Raw genomic sequence first — 17913 nt, forward strand, 5'->3', positions numbered from 1 at the left:
ATTCAAAATGGTTGTGGAACAGTAACTACTTTATCTGTTTGGATGTGGACATAGAAGTTATAATTAGTTTCATGAGTGAAATTTTTACCTACTATTCATTTCCCAAGAATCCACCCATTTTATTTCGATTCCTTGTATGTTTCACAAACAAATGCATAGGTAATCATTGGTGTTTTATGAGGATGAAAAGCAAAAGAAAACTACCGGTCTCTTTATTGCTCTCTTTCATCTGATCTCCATCCTTCATTTTCGTAGTGACCTGCAATGCTTGGGTCATCCTTTCAGAAAGGTTAACTGTTAGCTTTGGTGAATTATCGAAGGAGATGCAATTCGATCTATTTGTTGACGTGCAATTGACTAATCATTCATTGTTATTAGGGTTAACAACATAAAAGCCCTATATAACTATCATACAGAAAAGTCCCCTGTGATTTTATATCATACGCGTCGGTATCCCATGATTTGAATTATTCTGAAAAATCAACGAAAATCGTTATAACAGACAAAGCTGAGTGAAAAGACGAAAATACCTAATGATATAAGCGAAAATTGCAGAAGTAATTTCGGGCAAGGGCATGGGCCAGGCGGTCAGCAGTGTCTTGACCCGAGACTCCACCATTGTGGACCCAACAAAGCGAGGTTATCAAGATTGAGCTCTTCGGTCCAAGAAGCGTGGCGATGGGAGAGGAGGCGGTTTTCCGAAGGAACTTCTCGGCGATGGCAGCAGCTGCTACGGCGGTGGCGGAGGAGGATGAGGATGAGGAAGAGTCTGATACGTCAAGTGCTGCCGCGGTTGGACTGGGGTCGGGTGGGATGAGGAGGAAAAAGAGGAGGAGGGCCGCGGGGAAGGTGGCGGCAAAAGGGTATAGGAAGTTGGCGGAGACGATAGGGGGATTTGCAGACATATATGAGAGAGTAGAGGAGGCGAAACAGAGGCAAATGGTTGAGTTGGAGAAGCAGAGAATGCAGTTTGCCAAGGATTTGGAGATTCAAAGGATGAAGCTTTTTATGGAATCCCTGGTCCAGCTCAAAAAGCTTAAGCGATCTAAGCGCAATTCACCATCTGGTGGTAAGTTTATCTGTGCATTTGCATATTGTCTCAAGTAATGCTGGCAATGTTACATGACTAGTTTCAGCCTAGAGTTTCTTGGGTTTCTTGACGAGCCTCTCCTCCACCTCTTCTCTCCAGTTGTAAGCGGGCTTGCTCTCTCTCCTCTCGTTCCTCAGTTGCCTTCTCTCCCTGGCCGTTAGTTGCTTTTCAATCACGGACTCTACAGTCGCCGAGATCGTGAAAGAAATAATGGGACTTCGGAGCTTATTGAAGGCTTTGGAGTAATGGGTGGACAGGGAAAGAAAGAGAGGGCAAGGACTCCATGTAAGAAGCCTTCGCCGCAGCTCTATCATCCCTATTAGTATCTCGTTATTCAATCTGATTTTGATCTGGTTTTGTTTTCTTGGCACAGATGGCTTGTGTTTCTGCTATTTTGGTGTATGTTTGGTTTTGGGTCAACTAGCAATTTGGTAGATGAAGGGTAAAATAGGCATATCAGGTGAAAGTCTGTGATAGAAATCTATTTTTCGCAAGAAACACGCACCTTTCCGGTGCGTTTAATACAAACGCCGTACATTTGACGATTTTCGTCGACTTTTCAGAATAATTCAAACCATGGGGTACCGACATGTATGATATGAAATCACATGGGGCTTTTCTGTATGATGGCTATACCTTAACCCTTGTTATTATTATATGCAACTTTAATAAAGTGGCCAAGATTGATAGATGATGAAGCTATTGAAGCGGTGGTGATTTATTGGTTGTAGATATTGGTTACAAGAAAATGTTTGCTTATTGAGACACTATTCATGAATCATCCATTGGATACTTGCCTTCAATAATTTCTGGAAGGTTACAACGTGTGTGAATGTTTTAAAAAAGGGATAATTTCGGAAACCTCCCTTGAGGATTCATGAAATATCACTTAGCTTCCTTGATGTTTTCAAAATCTCACTTAGCACCCCTCGAATTGACATTTTGGTAACATTGTCACCCTTCTAACCAAAAGTAATATTAAAAAATTCATGTTTGAGGAGAGAGATTATTTTAGTGCCTTTACTACCCTTAGGCTATAGAAAAATGAACATTTTACAAACCAAGGAAAAAAAGTACTAAATTGGAACCATCTTAAAAGTGAGGGGATGAAAATTGATAAGATTTTATGTTATTAGGATCGTACGATCCTATGATCCGGATAACCAAAATCGATTCGGATCGTATTCAGAGTCGCAAATTGTATTAATCTACATAGGATCGGTAGGATCGTACGATCCTACAATTTTTTGCAAATTTGTGAAATACGAGACTCCATTTTGCAAGTAAATGAAAATATTTGTGGTAGGTTTGTAATTTATCAAAGAATTGCAGCTTTTAATTGCAATTTTTTAACAATTTTTGCCTCAAAAAGTCAAAAAAGCTCATATTCTTCTCCTCTGCTCAGTCATCTGTCGTTGACTCGTTTCTTTATTCTTCATTTCAACCTTCATTTTTCAGTTTTCACTTCTTCTCCACCGCTGCAACTCCAACCAACCAACCTTCATTGTTACAAGAGTGCTTCAGCTCACATAGATTATTGTTTGCTTACTATTGATTGCAATAGCTAAGCATTTCATGCAAGATTGAGTTTCTGATATCTTGAGAACTTTATTTCAGCAGATAACTTTTTCTTCTTCTTAGACAGGGTTGTAAGGTGGCTTTGTGTCCAAGAAGTTCATTCCTTCAGTCGAAAAATATTGGGTGTCACTCGAACTTATGATTTCCTGGCCTTTATTTTTGTTCTTAAGCTAGAAAGGTGCATTAATTGCCCAAATTTTCCTATTTAGACCAGAAAGATGGGCTGCCGTGGACGTATGCTTTTGAACTTTTTGTTAACAAGTTTGAAAAATCTAATTTCTTCTAAATTTTCAGCTCAAATCAACATTTAGCCTGGCTTTTCTCATAGTATTACTTTGCAATGGCTATAATTGTGAAAAGAAAAATGCTATATATTTATTACTTATCAGACAGCAAGTAAAAAATACTATATATTTATGAGTAACTTATTTATTTGATATCTTTTAGAATGTACAAAATGGTATATAAATCTGAAATTCATTAATTTAGTAAATTTAGAAACTTTTGGTGGAATCTTACGATCATACGATCCGATTCTGTGAAACTAAAATCGATCCTACGTAGGATCCCGATTTTACAAACCTTGGTAGAGAGAGACAGTAAAAGCATATATTTTTTAAACCATTTCTATAAATAAAACCCTCCATAGCATTGAAGGCAATTAGCATGTAAAAATCATGCATTTGAGCCAAAAAAACTCAGCAATAGATGAAATTCAACTTCAATATCATATAGAGAATTTACTCAAAATAAACGGACTTTTTTTATGGGCATGAAATATGAAAATTTTATTATAAAAAACTCAGAATTTGAAAAACTGCAGTTCGGAGTTTTAGTTACTTTATTTCTCTTGCGCTCTACATGAATAGGAACAAATAAATAAATAAATAAATAAAGTTGTGAAACACAAAAAAAAAAAAGGAAACAAAGAACATGCAACTATTTTTCTCCAAATGCGCTGAATATTTCATTGATTAAATCCTATATTTCATTGACATTTAGAGAAAGAAAAACAAGTTTAGAAAATTTAAATATGAGGGTATTATTGACAATTCATCACCTTTGATATTAGCATATGACCCTACTATCACTTCAAGGGTGTTAAGTGAGATTTTGAAAAGTTCAGGAGAGCTAGGTGATATTTCATACAACCTCAGGGGAGGTTTCTGAAATTATCCCTTTAAAAAAATAATACAATATGTGTAAACGATTCACTAATAGTTTCTCGATAGAGCTTAATTGGCTATACTTGTCAATTTGCTGTTTGAGGCTCCACTTCACATCTATAAATGAATGCAATAATTAGCAGGACATCTATAAATGAATGCAACAACTGTCAAGATGAAAATTATATGACTGTGATGTGTTTGCTGGTTTTATTAAAATAAAAAAATACATAGGACAAAAAAAAGAATTAGAATTATCTTTTACATTGAGTTCATGTCGTTGAAATAACTTGTGCGGTCGATGCGTGCATGTAATATGTGTTAACCTTTATGAATCCCACATAATGTTTGTTTGGCCTGATAAATCATTTTTTATTGTGCTAATATTGCAAACGAGTTTTAGAAATTTTGCTGCAAATTTATCTTCTCAAAATAACTCAACCAATTTGATTGGGATCAAAAAAATTGTGGGCTAAGTTTTTTTGTTCGAATAATCACTTAGGTACAAACCAATCCCTAGTGGACTCAAAATTCTAGACTCTTTAAGAGTTTCTAACCAAGCAGTAAATAGCCAAGCATCTAAAAGTCATTTTGTAAGCATAAAGCTCCATTCTACACCATCTAAAAATCACAGTGGCTCGTGCTATTGTAGGTGAACACTACTTTCCGATGACCTGAAAGGGAAAGTTGACTTCATGTAGCATTCAAACCACACGCAGTTGCCATCAGTAAACGCCTCCATTTTTAGTGCACAGCAAAAGAGGCAAACTAATGAGCTGCGCAGGAGGACCCTTCAAAGATGATAGCACAAATGGGCAACGAACAAGCAGCATTACTTGTGGACTTGAAACTATACAATCACACGAGCATTATCTCCACCTTGATCATCAAGTCTTTCACGAATGATCAAAAAAACATGTAAAACTTGCTAAGCTTCTCAAGATATTTTACATAGAAAGTTGAGATTTTACAACCCGGTTTGCACCTACCATCCACACAAACTAAAACCAAGGACTCCGAACAAAGTTAAATTAAAAAGTTCTTCTTCCCTGGGGAATGGAAAAGGAACTTCTAGTAGACAAACTATCTTTGCTGCATCATACAAGGAGAGTACATGGGGCTTTCCTAACAGCAAGTCAAATCATCTGTGCAAAAGAAATGAGACGCCATAGACCGCACTGTCCAGCAATAAAGAAAGGAGAAAAGGTATATGCAAGAGACAGGGTCAGCCAAGATGAGAATAAAGTCTGGATCAGCCGGTCTGATCATGAAGCTTAAGAATTCAGATGCCCACGGAATTTTCTAAGCTGCTTTCCTATTGGGTTGTCACACTCTTTGCAAGATTTCGGGGCTGGTCAACATTGTGACCTCGTAGAACAGTTAGATGGTAGGCCAACAACTGCAGGGAAAGAGCAGGGAAAGATTATTATCTGCAGAAGTATCAGCTTTTATAGCAATGAGAAACAAAACCGCAATTCTTGAGAAGGTCTACCAACAAAATAAAAGAAATTTTACAGCCTGTACTATAAGCCAAATAGTTATCAAGATGTGTCATAGCTCTTTCCAAAGATGACAAAAACAAAACGAGGAAATCAAAGGTTCAACTGCACAACATAACCAATTGTATATACACTCGCTCAATCAAAAACAATACTCAACCTAAAGTGTTGCAGTAAAATATAGAAGAGTGCAACTATTGGCTCCCTTAGAATCTTTGAGATTGAATTCCCTTTGTAAGACAGTTACCTTAGGGCACGGATAAAATTAACATAGTTCCTGTTGATCATATGGTCTACTTTACCCAGACAAATAAAAATCAAAGACTTGCAGAGCTTGCAGACTTTTCATGGTTCTTGGGCTTAATATTCAAGCTGCTCTGAGAGTTGAAATCATTATTAAATAGTTTAACAATTTGGTACCTAAAAGTTCCTAAAAATAGCAGCATTTAGGTTCCCAGATTAAAGAAGATCCATACTGCCAAAATCATCCTTCATCCAACTCAATGAATAGTTAACACAAGAAAAGGTTCCCAATAAAAGTGGGCAATTTACCTGCAATGGAATTACATTAAGTACAGGCTGGAGACAGTCCTCAACATGAGGAACTTCAATTACTCGACAAGATCCACCAACTGATACAGATGCAGAATCTCCTTTCGTGCACATAACTATTAGTCGACCTTTCCTAGCATGAAGTTGCTGAATGACTGATTGTTGTTTGCTGCAGCAAAAGAGATGTTTATGAAACAGATATACTAAACACAAAACCACTAGTTTATCAAAACATTCAACTAACCTGAAACAAGCATCACGAGTAGCAATCACAACAATTGGAAGGTTGTGATCCACTAAAGCTAAAGGTCCGTGTTTCATTTCACCTGCAAGAATTCCCTCACTATGCATAAGAGCAACCTCCTTTACCTTCAAGGCGCCTTCTAGAGCTGTTGCATAATTATATCCTCTTCCAAATACAAGAAGTGATTGTTCATTAATGAGCAGCTCAGCAAGATCTTTCATTTCCTCATCCAGCTTGAGAACCTCTTTCACTTTGCCTACCGTTTTCAAAAGCATAATATAATAGAATTAGATACCTCAAAAAATAAATACTAGAAAGCACACATTTGTAGGCAGAAAAACTAAAGAATGTAGCTGCAATGCAAGAAACAAGCAAGACGCATACTCGGCAAGTCTAATAGACCATCTATTATTGCTTCTCTCCTTGCTTCATTTGAAATCATGTCTCCTCCAACAGCAAGGGCCAACATTGCCATAACTACAATTTGACTGGTGTATGCCTGTTGATCAAGGCAACAACATAACAAGTCACATAATAGTAAAACCAAAAGAAAAAAGAATAGAAGGAAATAAAGCCAAACACAAAGTGCCAATCACTTGCCTTAGTGCTCGCCACACCTATTTCACAACCAGCATTAATATGCACACCGCAGTGGGTTTTCCTAGCAAGCGCACTTCCTACAGTGTTTGTGATTCCAACGCACAATGCACCATTTTCTAAAGCATAATCTAATGCCTGTAAAGTATCAGCAGTTTCACCAGACTGACTGACAAAAACAGCTGTGTCTTCCCTGTATATTGGCCCCTGCCTATCCACTAAATCACTAGCAACCTCCATCGTAACCGGAACACCTGTATACAGGAGAAATCAGTGAAAGAATCAGTTTACCAGATGTCATCATCCATACAGTATAGCAACAGCTAACAATTAGTACCAGAAAGTTCTTCCACAATAGGTCTTGACGCTAAAGCTGCATTATAACTTGTGCCGCAGCCCACAAAGACAATCCTTCTGCTTCTCCTGATAGTCTTTAGATGATCTTTCAGTCCACCTAAAAGCACAGTCTTGGATTTGCATGCCCCTCCACGTATTAGCCTCCCTCTCATTGTCGTAGTTAAAGATTCTGGTTGCTCATGAATCTCTTTCTGCATGTAATGCTTATACTTCCCCTTATTTATTTGCTCAACCTCCATTTCAAGAACAGATAATGCACACTCAACAGAAGCAGGCCTAGCAAGAGTGCCACCACATCTACCCTTGGCATGGTCAAACTTAAAAATAGACACACCTCCATCCTGAATAGTGAAAGTCACAATGGTCATACAATACAAATATTGCATGTCATGAAGAAATGCCATATGTGCATAACACCATTATCTATGCATGTGAAAACCATCCATCAAAATTTCCCAAAAAGTTAATATCAAAATATACATATACATATACTAAACTGGGAAATCAATTTAACTACTGAAGAATAACATACCTTTAGATGAATAACATCCCCATCCTCGATTACCAAAACCTTTTTTGTGTGTTCAACAAGTGCATTTGCATCACTTGCAAAAAACAATTCCCGGGGTTGCTGATTGTTTGAAAGAAATTTTGCATCATTAAATGATGCTCCGATGCTGCCCTCATCTTCAAGGTCCTGCTTGCAAATTCATTCACAAAAAAAACAGGTCATCAACATGGAGAAGAATAGGGCAACAAAATCATGTTTAAATATCTGTATCTCCTTTTTATTTTTCCAATTTCCCTCTGTCATCCCCATGGAGCACCTAATGTCAAGGCAAACTGTTTTATGTATTTTTACAAATTCATTTTGTGGATAAAGTGCATGATTGGGAATAGATATGTCTCATTTAGTAGTGCTAAAGTAGACAAACTCAGCAAGTGTGTGAAATGGCAACAGATCTTCACTTTGTGCAGACAATAATTATCTCTAGGGTAAGTCCTCTAGTGTTTTTATATTGGTTGGAACAATCAGACAAATTTGGGAAAGAAATATTAAGAGGCCAAGGAATTTAAAGACCGAAAATTTAGAAGTAAAAAGCAGAATGTGAGCTTATCATAACCTTGTTATCTGCTAGAGAAGAAAATGAAGATTAATCAAGCAAGAGTTCAATGAGCAGTAAATGGTTAAGGAATATACAGGGACTATATATTGGGGGCCAAGGAAAATCAAGGAGAAATATAACACATCACTGTAATCAATAACAATTTCTCACCTTTTATCACCAACATAAAGATGAACTCTAAAGTGTTTCCAGTTCTCTTACAGCATCTTTCCTAGAAAAATAGGTAATATGTGCTTTCCTATAACTATTGACATATTATTTGCTGTCTAACACATAATGATTACTTGAACTTCCAATCTAATATGGCAATTCAAATGATGACCCAAAACTAGCAGTCCATTGAATTTATTTGAAGAGTTCCATTTCATTTGCGTCCAAGACCTTGAAAAGAAAGAAGAAGAAAAAGAAAACAGTAATACTGCTTTGCTGCTTGAAGACAGTAAGAAAAGATTAACAGGATAACTTCATCTCACATTTCAAATGAATTAATAATATCAGATCAGGTAACTGATATTCATTGTCCTAAAAGTTGTATACATAAGTTTTTGTTGCGTAAAATTGTGAACTCCAAGACGATATTAACAGAACAAAGATTTATCAACAAATAGTTCACCAAGCACACTGTGCAGGATCAAAATTTACTCGTCAAAATCCAAAATACATATACTTACTTTTACACCAAGGAGCAATGGACTACCACGTTTACAAGCAATTAATTCATTTGGATAATGTCGACTTTTGAATATAAGAGCATAAGCTCCTTCCAAATGCCGCATCACTTCGAGCACAACTTGACTGAAAGTCACACTTTGATCACCTGAAGCAAAACATTCAAATAATGATTACATTACAGGTTACATAAATATGCTTTAGAGAAATAAAGCTAAAATCAACGTGTCCAGTTTCTTTACCAAAAAAAGACAACAAAAGTTTGGCAAAAGATGTAAGTCAACACACTTATGATATTATCTGTCAAACTCTCATAGTAAAAATCAATTTTAAATGCATGAAGAAAAAAAATGAAATGCAAACTCAGGGCAAGTTCCAACAGGGAAAGCGACGAGGAACAGATGTCCAAATACAGAGGTATACCATCCAGGGCAAGAATCTGACCAAATGAACTGACGCACCATATGACGTCAGATTACGTAGCCTCTATCAAACAATTCACTCATGATCTAAATCTAAATTATCAGTTTGCAAATTCCCCCTTGACATAAAACCAAATAACCTAACCAAGAATTTGAAGAGGGACAACAACCACAAAAAGGGATCAGCTGCAGATACTCAAAATTTAGCATTTACATTTTTTCCTTTTTCTAATGTCTTTTCAGCTAACTTATTTAAAAAATTCTCTCATGGTACTAACAGCCAGATACAACAATGTAGTGTCAAATCTTATTTAATTTAGATTCTGCATGTCGCCTATCAAAATCAACCAAAGTGGTAAAGACATGTGGTGTAGTTCAGCTTCTCTCTTTTTGTCCATTATCTGAAACATAGCACCTGCAGACCAAGCAAACAAGAAATAACCCACATAACATGTGTGGGAACATATTCAATCAATCACATAACAGGTGTAACATAGAAAACCAATAATATGGTATGGTGTAATAATTTAACAGCTACATCACTTGACTGCATGTTAGTTTCTCATAGGGGTTAAGATAATCATTAAGTAGTGGAGTAAATGAAATCTCGTGATCTTTCATAGGCAAAAAAAATAAAAACTAAAAGTTCCCCATGACCTCATTCTTTTCACTACACTATTCAGCAGCAGAGCTCTTCAGATTTTACTTCGTATCACCTACCAACTCAATCCTTATCAGGTGCAAACAACCAGCTACTTAAAAGTCATAGAAAGTTCACCAAACATTTCTCAACATCTCTAGCTAACTTGATGAAGCATTAGATTTTCCATTAGTAAAGCCATAATACAAACAACATGTATCAATTGTATAAATTTTCAGAAATGACCAAAAACTCAATGGCAACAAATTTAACTACCTAGATCAGTCTTCAAATAATTTGCTTACAATAAAAAGAGTAAAAGACTAATTCCACATTTGTGTCCATAAACTGCGCCAAAAGGGAAGAAAATGTAGAGAAACAAAGAAAGCATGGCTTCCCCAAACCAATATTCCTTAAGACTGACAGATGTACATGGAATTGAATGCAGCATCTTGACCAAAGTTGACATCAACAACCACAAGACATTTACTAGCATGATGCTGAAAGGTCGAGTCAAAGGAAAATAAAACAGGACAAAATGAAAAAAGTCAAAGACATTTACGAGCATAGCCAAGAAGACTAAATCGTAAATAAAAATAAAACAGGACAAAAAAGATAACCAATAGAATAGAAGAGGAACTACATGGTGCAAATTATTCGCATTCATCAAGGAGACCTTACCTTCTTCATTTGCTTTGTCGAAAACAAATTTAGCAAGCTTTGGAATGACTTCCGTATCTGTATCAGATTCAAAGGTGAACCCATGTCGAACTAAGGTCTCTTTTAGTACCTGCAAACAAGGAGCTTCTTCAATGAAGATCGGAGACTAAACTTATAAATAAAAGGTACAGACAAGACTCTACATCTATTCTTTCCTAGAAATATATGAAAGGGAATGCTTCAAAGACATTTTAAAGGTGAAAGCAAGGATGACAAAAATGATTTATTGCAGCATATCACAAAGTTATCAAAGGAGTAAAATGTTAAAATAATTTGAACAACTACAATCTCATATCTTCAGAAACAGCGCAAAGTTCATTTTGTATACTCTATGTCACTAGCAATAAAATCACACCATAACCGAACAAAGAAAATGCAAGCCCATAGAAAGCAGAGGCTGCCAGCATAAAGACAATGAATCAAGGGATTATTGGAGTGCAAAATGGTTCCTTTACATGCGGGAAGTTGACATGCCACTTTTAGACATTAATAGAGCAATACAAATTCAGCTGCTAATAACACAAGCATAGACACATCTAGAAACTTCTAGTGAAAAACTCTACAATTTCTCAAGAAATCTAACTTCTGAAAATCTCCAATGCCTTTGTTTCAAACAATTTATTGGACTGATATCTTTTCTGTATTCTTATAGAGTGTACTCCATCCTCTCACTACTTTGACTTCTTTTACCATCCACCAGTCTACACTGAGCTACCAAAAGCATCATATGTCTGCTGTGGCTATCAATCATGTAATATTCACGTTCAATGCATGAGAGTGAAAGAACTCACACTCATATCAGTCTAAACGGATTAAAGATGAGAAATTTATAACCACTCAAAGACGCTTATTGACCTTGCAACTATAAAGTGTACAATAACGATTACTAACTCTATTAACTAACTACATGATTGCAGGCCCTCAATGACAAATTGCGGTAATGGGAAAAATCCTCAACAAAGAAGCCTATTTCATATTTCATGAACTTAATATATATGCTAATTTAAAAATATTACTTTGTTTCACTTTTTGAACTCCAATATTTAGATTTCACATTACAACTGTCATTTCGTTGGACGAACCTACCATTATCACTAATGATAACAGTGCAGAAGAAAAGCAGCTTCAGGACGTGTGAGAAATGACTCTTTAATCCAAAAATTAAAGGTACTCATGATAAAACATCAGCCAAGAGAGCAAAAGCAGGCATCTTTTTCATGAAACTGCACTAATTTGAAACAATCAAACAACTAACTGTGCAGTGAACATGAGTGAATAGAAATTTAGGGAAATGAGAAACCTCATAATTCGTGATAATGCCATTGTGGACAACAAGAAAATCATTTCCAGCACCAGAGCTCTGAGGGTGACTATTTCTTGGAGCTGGCTCACCATGCGTAGCCCATCGAGTGTGTGCAATGCCAGCATGAATAGCAAATGGTTCTTCCAAATTTAACTCTGTCTCAGCAACCTCTGCAATCACAAAAATCAAACTCATCTAACATAATTCTTCTCTACATTTAGGGAAAAAAAAATACTAATCAATCCGGCCTAAATCCCGAGCAATGTACTGGTCAAGAAAATGAATACTGAAAACATAAATTTGCAGGTAAAAATGAATAAAAGAAAATCATCAAAAAAAAAATAAACAAAATATTGAAGGGAAAGAAAAAACCCATGATCTCCATGTAAAACTTATTGCTCTAAACTTTAAGCCCAACAAGTAAAACACATCAGCAATTCTAAATTTCCTTTTCAATATTTTTACTTCCATTTTCTTAGTTTACAAAAAATCTACGAAATTACTGATCAATTTAGTTAAAAAGTCAAAAATTTTGAAATAAAACTAGTACAACCTTCCCAGATCAATGCTTAAAAGACACAAGATCACCAAATATTACAGCTAAAAAAAAGTAAATACATAAAACTTTCTCATTTTTTCAGAAAAAACAGATAACATTCTATCAGAAAACCCATCACACCTTGGTAAACGGATTTGACGAGAGATTCAATCTTCCCTTCTTTCCGGAAGACAAGAGGAGGAGGGGCAACATTGGAATTCGAGTTCGAACCGGAGCCTGCCGGAGTTTTGAATGAAGAAGAATCAATGGAGATACCGGAGGAATCATAGCCTCTGTACTCCAGACGGCGCAGGCCATTAAACAACACTTCCAAGATGTAACGGCGTTCTCTGTTGACGTTATAATTCAAGTACGCAAAAATCCCACACATTTTCTTCCCCTTTTTCCGCAGTATCTCCCTTGCTCTTCCGTGATCTGCCTTTTTTTCTTTTTGGGTACAGTCCAATGAAGAAGAAGAGAGAGCAGTTGAATTGCAGTTGAATATCGGCAATATAAATACAGCAGCCTCCTCTGGCTCTGGGTGGGGACATACATAGTAAGGGGACGGGAGAGCGGAAATTTCCTTCTATAGTTACTTCTTTCTATTACACAGTCTAAGGAAACTTTTTAGATTACGGCGTAGTATTAGTTTACGTGTTTATACAGTTTGCATTATTGTGAAACTAACACTAATATATATATATATATATATGTGTATATATATATTTGGTTGGCACTAGTGATTTTTTTGCATTATTGTGAAAACCAATACTAATATATACTTGGTTGGTGTGTTTATACAATTTGCTTTATTGTCAAATTAAGACTAATAAATACTTGGTTGACAATGATTTTTTTGCATTATTGTGAAACTAATACTAATATATTTTTGATTGGTAGTGGCTTGGTAGTAAAACTGAGTTATTTTAGTTTACATGTTTATACAATTTGCGTTATTGTGAAACTAATGCTAATATATATTTGGTTAGTAATGGTTTATAGTGGTCGTATATTGAATTATACTAATAGAATAATAAAACATAAGAGAGAGTTATAAAAGTATACAAGAAATAGAGAGAAAGTTATACTCGCATTCGCCAGTTTGTTCACAATTCTCAAAGTTACAAACGAAGTTAGAATAACAACCTCTATTTATAGGTAGAGTAAGATAAATGATACATGAAGTGACTTTAATACTCATACATCAAGATGATAAAATTGAGTTGTTTCATGAAACGAAGAGATAAGTGTATCTTATTAATCTAGGGTAAAAATACATATATCAATTCTTTGGGGAGAACTAAACGGACATCCACGTCCATTTGTGCTTGTTTCATAACATGCATCAAATTCTCTACATATTTCTTTGTGAGTTTCTTCTATATTGCGATGAAGCAGCTTTTACATTGCCATGCGATCCAACAAGTCTCTTTAGTTGCAGTTGTGTAATGTGTATAACATTGGATGTTTTGGCATAAATTTAGTATAAAAGTGAATTTATAAGTAAATTGGTTTAAAACTTACGATTGCATTATAAATACTGGTACTAAAGACACACGCGATACATGTGCAATTATAAATGCTTTTTTGGCAGATTAATTTTATATAAAATTTTCATTAATAAAGCAAACTATGGTATTTTAACCTTTTTACCCATCAAATGATGGTTTTAGTAGTTACAATATTTAGAGAGTTAGAGACAGTCATATTGTTAAGATTTGTTTAGATTAACTATGGTTAAAAATAGTTATAGGTAGTTATTTTATCAATTTATATTTAGGCAGTGAAATAATAAGTGATTTTAATGAGGGTAAAATTAAAAGTATATAAAGTGACAAAAATATTTACCTCAAAGCCCCATTTCTCTCTTTATATATGGTATAGATGCCAGTTTATACTACTGAAGTTACTAAAGTTATTAGTGACTTGACGAACCAATTTGAAAGTGCGTCCAGCTCTAGATCCGTTCATGCCTGTTTGTGTGTTTATTTTAACCAATTTGAAAGTGCATTCAAGTTTTATTTATTTATTTCATGAATCAGACTAAAACAAACTTTTAACCACTCAAAAAGTTCAAAAAATTTATACTCCCTCCATCCCACTTTGATAGTCCTGTTTTCCTTTTTCGTCTGTCCCAAATTGTAGTCCACTTTCCAATTGAAGAATGTAGTTGTATTTTAATTTTTCTAAAATGCCCTTATTCAATGTAAGTTATTTTTAATATAAACCTATCCCATTTAATGAGAGTTGATTCTTTTTTTACCATCAATTCAAGTTCTCATAAAATTGTACTCTATTTAATGTGAGCGTATTTTAAAAAAATAGCAATCTAAGTGTCTGTTTGATAACATAAAAAAGTGCTGAAACTGAATTCATTCAGACATTCAAATGTTTTGGGTGTTTGATAAATAAAATTTTTTCTGCTGAACTTATTAAGTGGTGCTGAATTTGTATGTATTTTTTTCAGCACAAGAATTGTAACTGAATGCTTAATTTGATAAGAATCAAGAGATTTACTTCAACTATTTTATCTTATCTACCAAATCTATCCTTGTTTGTTAATTACATTCAAAATCCTTATCTAATTAAACAATCTAATATTCTCTATCCAAAATCCTTATCTAATTAAACAACCTGACATTCTCTGTCGAATGGCTTTCTACTTCTATTTTCTCCCTATTTAATGACTTTTTTACAATTTCTCCATGCTACTCACATCTGTCTACTCCTTATTTTTTTCCATCTTTCTACTCTTTCATAATTTTGTCATTTTTTTCCTCCCAATTTTTTTTATTGCTACCGTACTCACCGATCTCAAATTCATTATTTCCAAGGTAGCGTCAACATTTTTCCATTGAAGTAATTAAATTTCTATATAATTTGGTGTGAATTTAAAACTTGTTTATTGCAGCTTCCTTTTGCTTATATTTGGACTTTTCTTATCAAACTCTGATTTAAAAATATATTTGCACCGATATTTGGACTTTTCCATAATATATTTCTTCTTTTATATTACTTTGATTTAAAAATAAATATTGTCATTTTCATACCTAACAATTTTAAGCTAATTAAATCATAGGTTCTATTTCCTTTTTGGATTAAAAGATAGAAGGGCAAAATTGTACAATTTAGCTTATTAAGCATTAAGTTATAAATGTTTATCAAACAGTATAAATATGTTCAGCATTAAGATTCAGATATTCATATATCTCTTTTCAGTGCTTAATATTCAGCAAATTAATTGTTTCAGTATTCAGAATTCAGAATTTAGAATTCAGAATTCAGATTCAGTTTTATCAAACGGAGCCTAAATTTACTTTTCCAACAAAGTTAACTACTTTTTCTTAAACTGTGTGAAAAAAGAAACAGAACTATCAAAGTGGAACGGAAGGAGTAGCACTCATAGACAAATTGTGATCGAGTTTAAAATTAAAATATTTGTTTATAAACCAAGTTTAAACGAGTTCAATATAAATATCGGATAATATGATTCATTTTTCAATTAACTTATTTACGTACCATTAAAGAAAGTATAAAGATTTTGTGAAATCGTCTGCTTGATATCTTAACGAAACGTCATGAAGCTTAATGTGGTGGTTGTAAAATATCTGTACCATATATTTGTTCGTACATGGTGTGATAATACAAGAATTTAATGCAATTTAATGCAGTGGGATTACCAAAAGATTTTTTTTTTTTTTACTTAGATTGCCAAAAGATTCAAGTGCTTGTGTCATACGTGTCTATTAAAATGTACTAGTATTATTGGGACTTAATGGTTGTTTGTTCTTAATTAAAACAATGGAATCTCATTAAATAAAAAGATTAATTTTATTTGTACTACCAACGTATGCACTTTTACTGTTTATACTATATGATATAAATATAAAATGTGAATTTAAAATCTAAATTTTATTTTTGTATCATATATTCAACCGCAAACAACTATCAGTGTATATAATAATGTTGCCTCTTAATTTAAATCAAATTAGTGTGCCAGCCAATTTTTGTATCCATAATCCATTCTTCAAAATGAATTTGACCATGTAAAAACCGTCATCCATGGAAGAACATTTCTATAAGGAATAAACTCTGGAAGGCTGACGAGATTGACCATGACTTTTGTAGGCTGTCTGTTTTGATTTCGCACAGTGGGCTTTTGTTCGTCTGGGGCCGGACAGGGACAGATAATTTGGACGATGCCGGAGTTAAGAACGTGGTGTTGGTGGGAATTATCCAATTTTTTAAGTTGTCAACTTGTCACGGTCCACACTCCACATCACTTTTCTTTACTTTCTCGGAAATTGTCTACTCATTTTTTACGTTTTACTAGTTTAGTGTGTGCATGTTTTCACTCCAACAATAGTAAAATATACAACCATAGCTATTAAACCCGATTCGGAAAGGAATCGGTAAAAGAGATGGGTCAACGGGTCACTGGTTCAACCAATGGGTGAGTGGTTGAACCGGTGGGTCAGTAAATATATTTAAATATTATGTTTCATAATTTTTGATATAAAATATATGATATAAATTGTAATAAATAATGCCATAGCAAATGTTATTTTAATTTAATTTGCTATAAAATAATTAATTCATATGAGAATCAATAAAACATAAATTTATTTAGTAATCCACCAAACTTTAAGTGTAAAATTTTATCTATGTTTAGTGTAATTTTCTAGCTTATTTACGAATTTTAAGTGCAAAAAATTATTAAAAATAATATTTGTCTTTAAAAAGAATTATATAATATGTTATTTTTTAAATCCATTTTATAACTTATAGAGTTTGGGGGGTCATAAATTTTTATTAAAAGATCCCAAATAAATTTGTTTTAGAGAACTAAAAAAAATAAAATTGACAAAACGTTTATATATTATAAGAAAACTACTCTATTAATATATGGCGAAGTAGCCTGGTGGTAAGCATGTTATAGCATTTGTCAAAGGTCCAAGGTTTGAATTCTAGCAAAGTTAACAAAATTTTTCCACAAAACCCGGTTCGTGGACAAAATCGGCCAGTTTTCAGTTTAATCCGATCGAACCGTCGAGTCATTGACTAGTCAACAGTTTGCTTGCTCAAACGATCTAATTTAAAACCCAGTCCGGCCCAATGGCCGATTGATCGGTTCGACCGTCGGACCAGGACGTGTTTAATAACTATGTATAGAACTTTGGAACTGTGAAGCATGGTTCACTTATGCTACAAAGGAGTCGGATTGTGAAGCTTTTGTAATTAGAACCATGGGCCAGAACATGCTTGTGGTATGACTTTCTATCACAAGCATGCCAACTCAAGATTTTTAGTTGGATATTATATGGAGTTTTTGAGATTGAATAGGAAGGTTATATGGTTTTTGTTTAACAAAAAAAGTATATCAGGAGCTAAATGTGCGTATTACCAAGGAG

General features: G+C 34.3%; 2 protein-coding genes across 3 annotated transcripts; one reads left to right on the plus strand and one right to left on the minus strand.

Annotated features, from left to right (window-relative positions):
* The first annotated feature begins 634 nt into the window (after window positions 1–634).
* On the plus strand, window positions 635–1709 carry LOC113763791 (trihelix transcription factor ASIL2-like). 2 transcript variants are annotated; one of them, XR_003467397.1, is made up of 3 exons: window positions 635–1069; window positions 1190–1375; window positions 1464–1709. XR_003467397.1 is itself a non-coding variant. In XM_027307723.1 (2 exons), exons 1-2 carry the CDS (start codon window positions 679–681, stop codon window positions 1249–1251), a joined length of 453 nt encoding a protein of 150 aa, XP_027163524.1. In that variant the 5' UTR covers window positions 635–678; the 3' UTR covers window positions 1252–1709. The 2 variants fall into 2 exon arrangements, 1 of the variants encoding a protein (XP_027163524.1); XM_027307723.1 differs by having other exon boundaries at window positions 1190–1709.
* A 2937-nt stretch (window positions 1710–4646) lies between these two features.
* LOC113761612 (glutamine--fructose-6-phosphate aminotransferase [isomerizing] 2) lies at window positions 4647–12994 on the minus strand. Its single transcript, XM_027304681.1, has 11 exons — window positions 12644–12994; window positions 11962–12134; window positions 10623–10731; window positions 8882–9027; window positions 7616–7780; window positions 7064–7424; window positions 6730–6980; window positions 6514–6628; window positions 6130–6385; window positions 5886–6054; window positions 4647–5233 (listed from the first exon to the last, which is right to left on the minus strand). The coding sequence occupies exons 1-11, from the start codon at window positions 12891–12893 to the stop codon at window positions 5150–5152; spliced, it is 2079 nt and encodes a 692-aa protein (XP_027160482.1). The 5' UTR covers window positions 12894–12994; the 3' UTR covers window positions 4647–5149.
* Between the last annotated feature and the right edge of the window lie 4919 nt (window positions 12995–17913).

Source organism: Coffea eugenioides, chromosome 2 (genome assembly GCF_003713205.1).
Source record: "Coffea eugenioides isolate CCC68of chromosome 2, Ceug_1.0, whole genome shotgun sequence".
Classification (NCBI taxonomy): domain Eukaryota; kingdom Viridiplantae; phylum Streptophyta; class Magnoliopsida; order Gentianales; family Rubiaceae; genus Coffea; species Coffea eugenioides.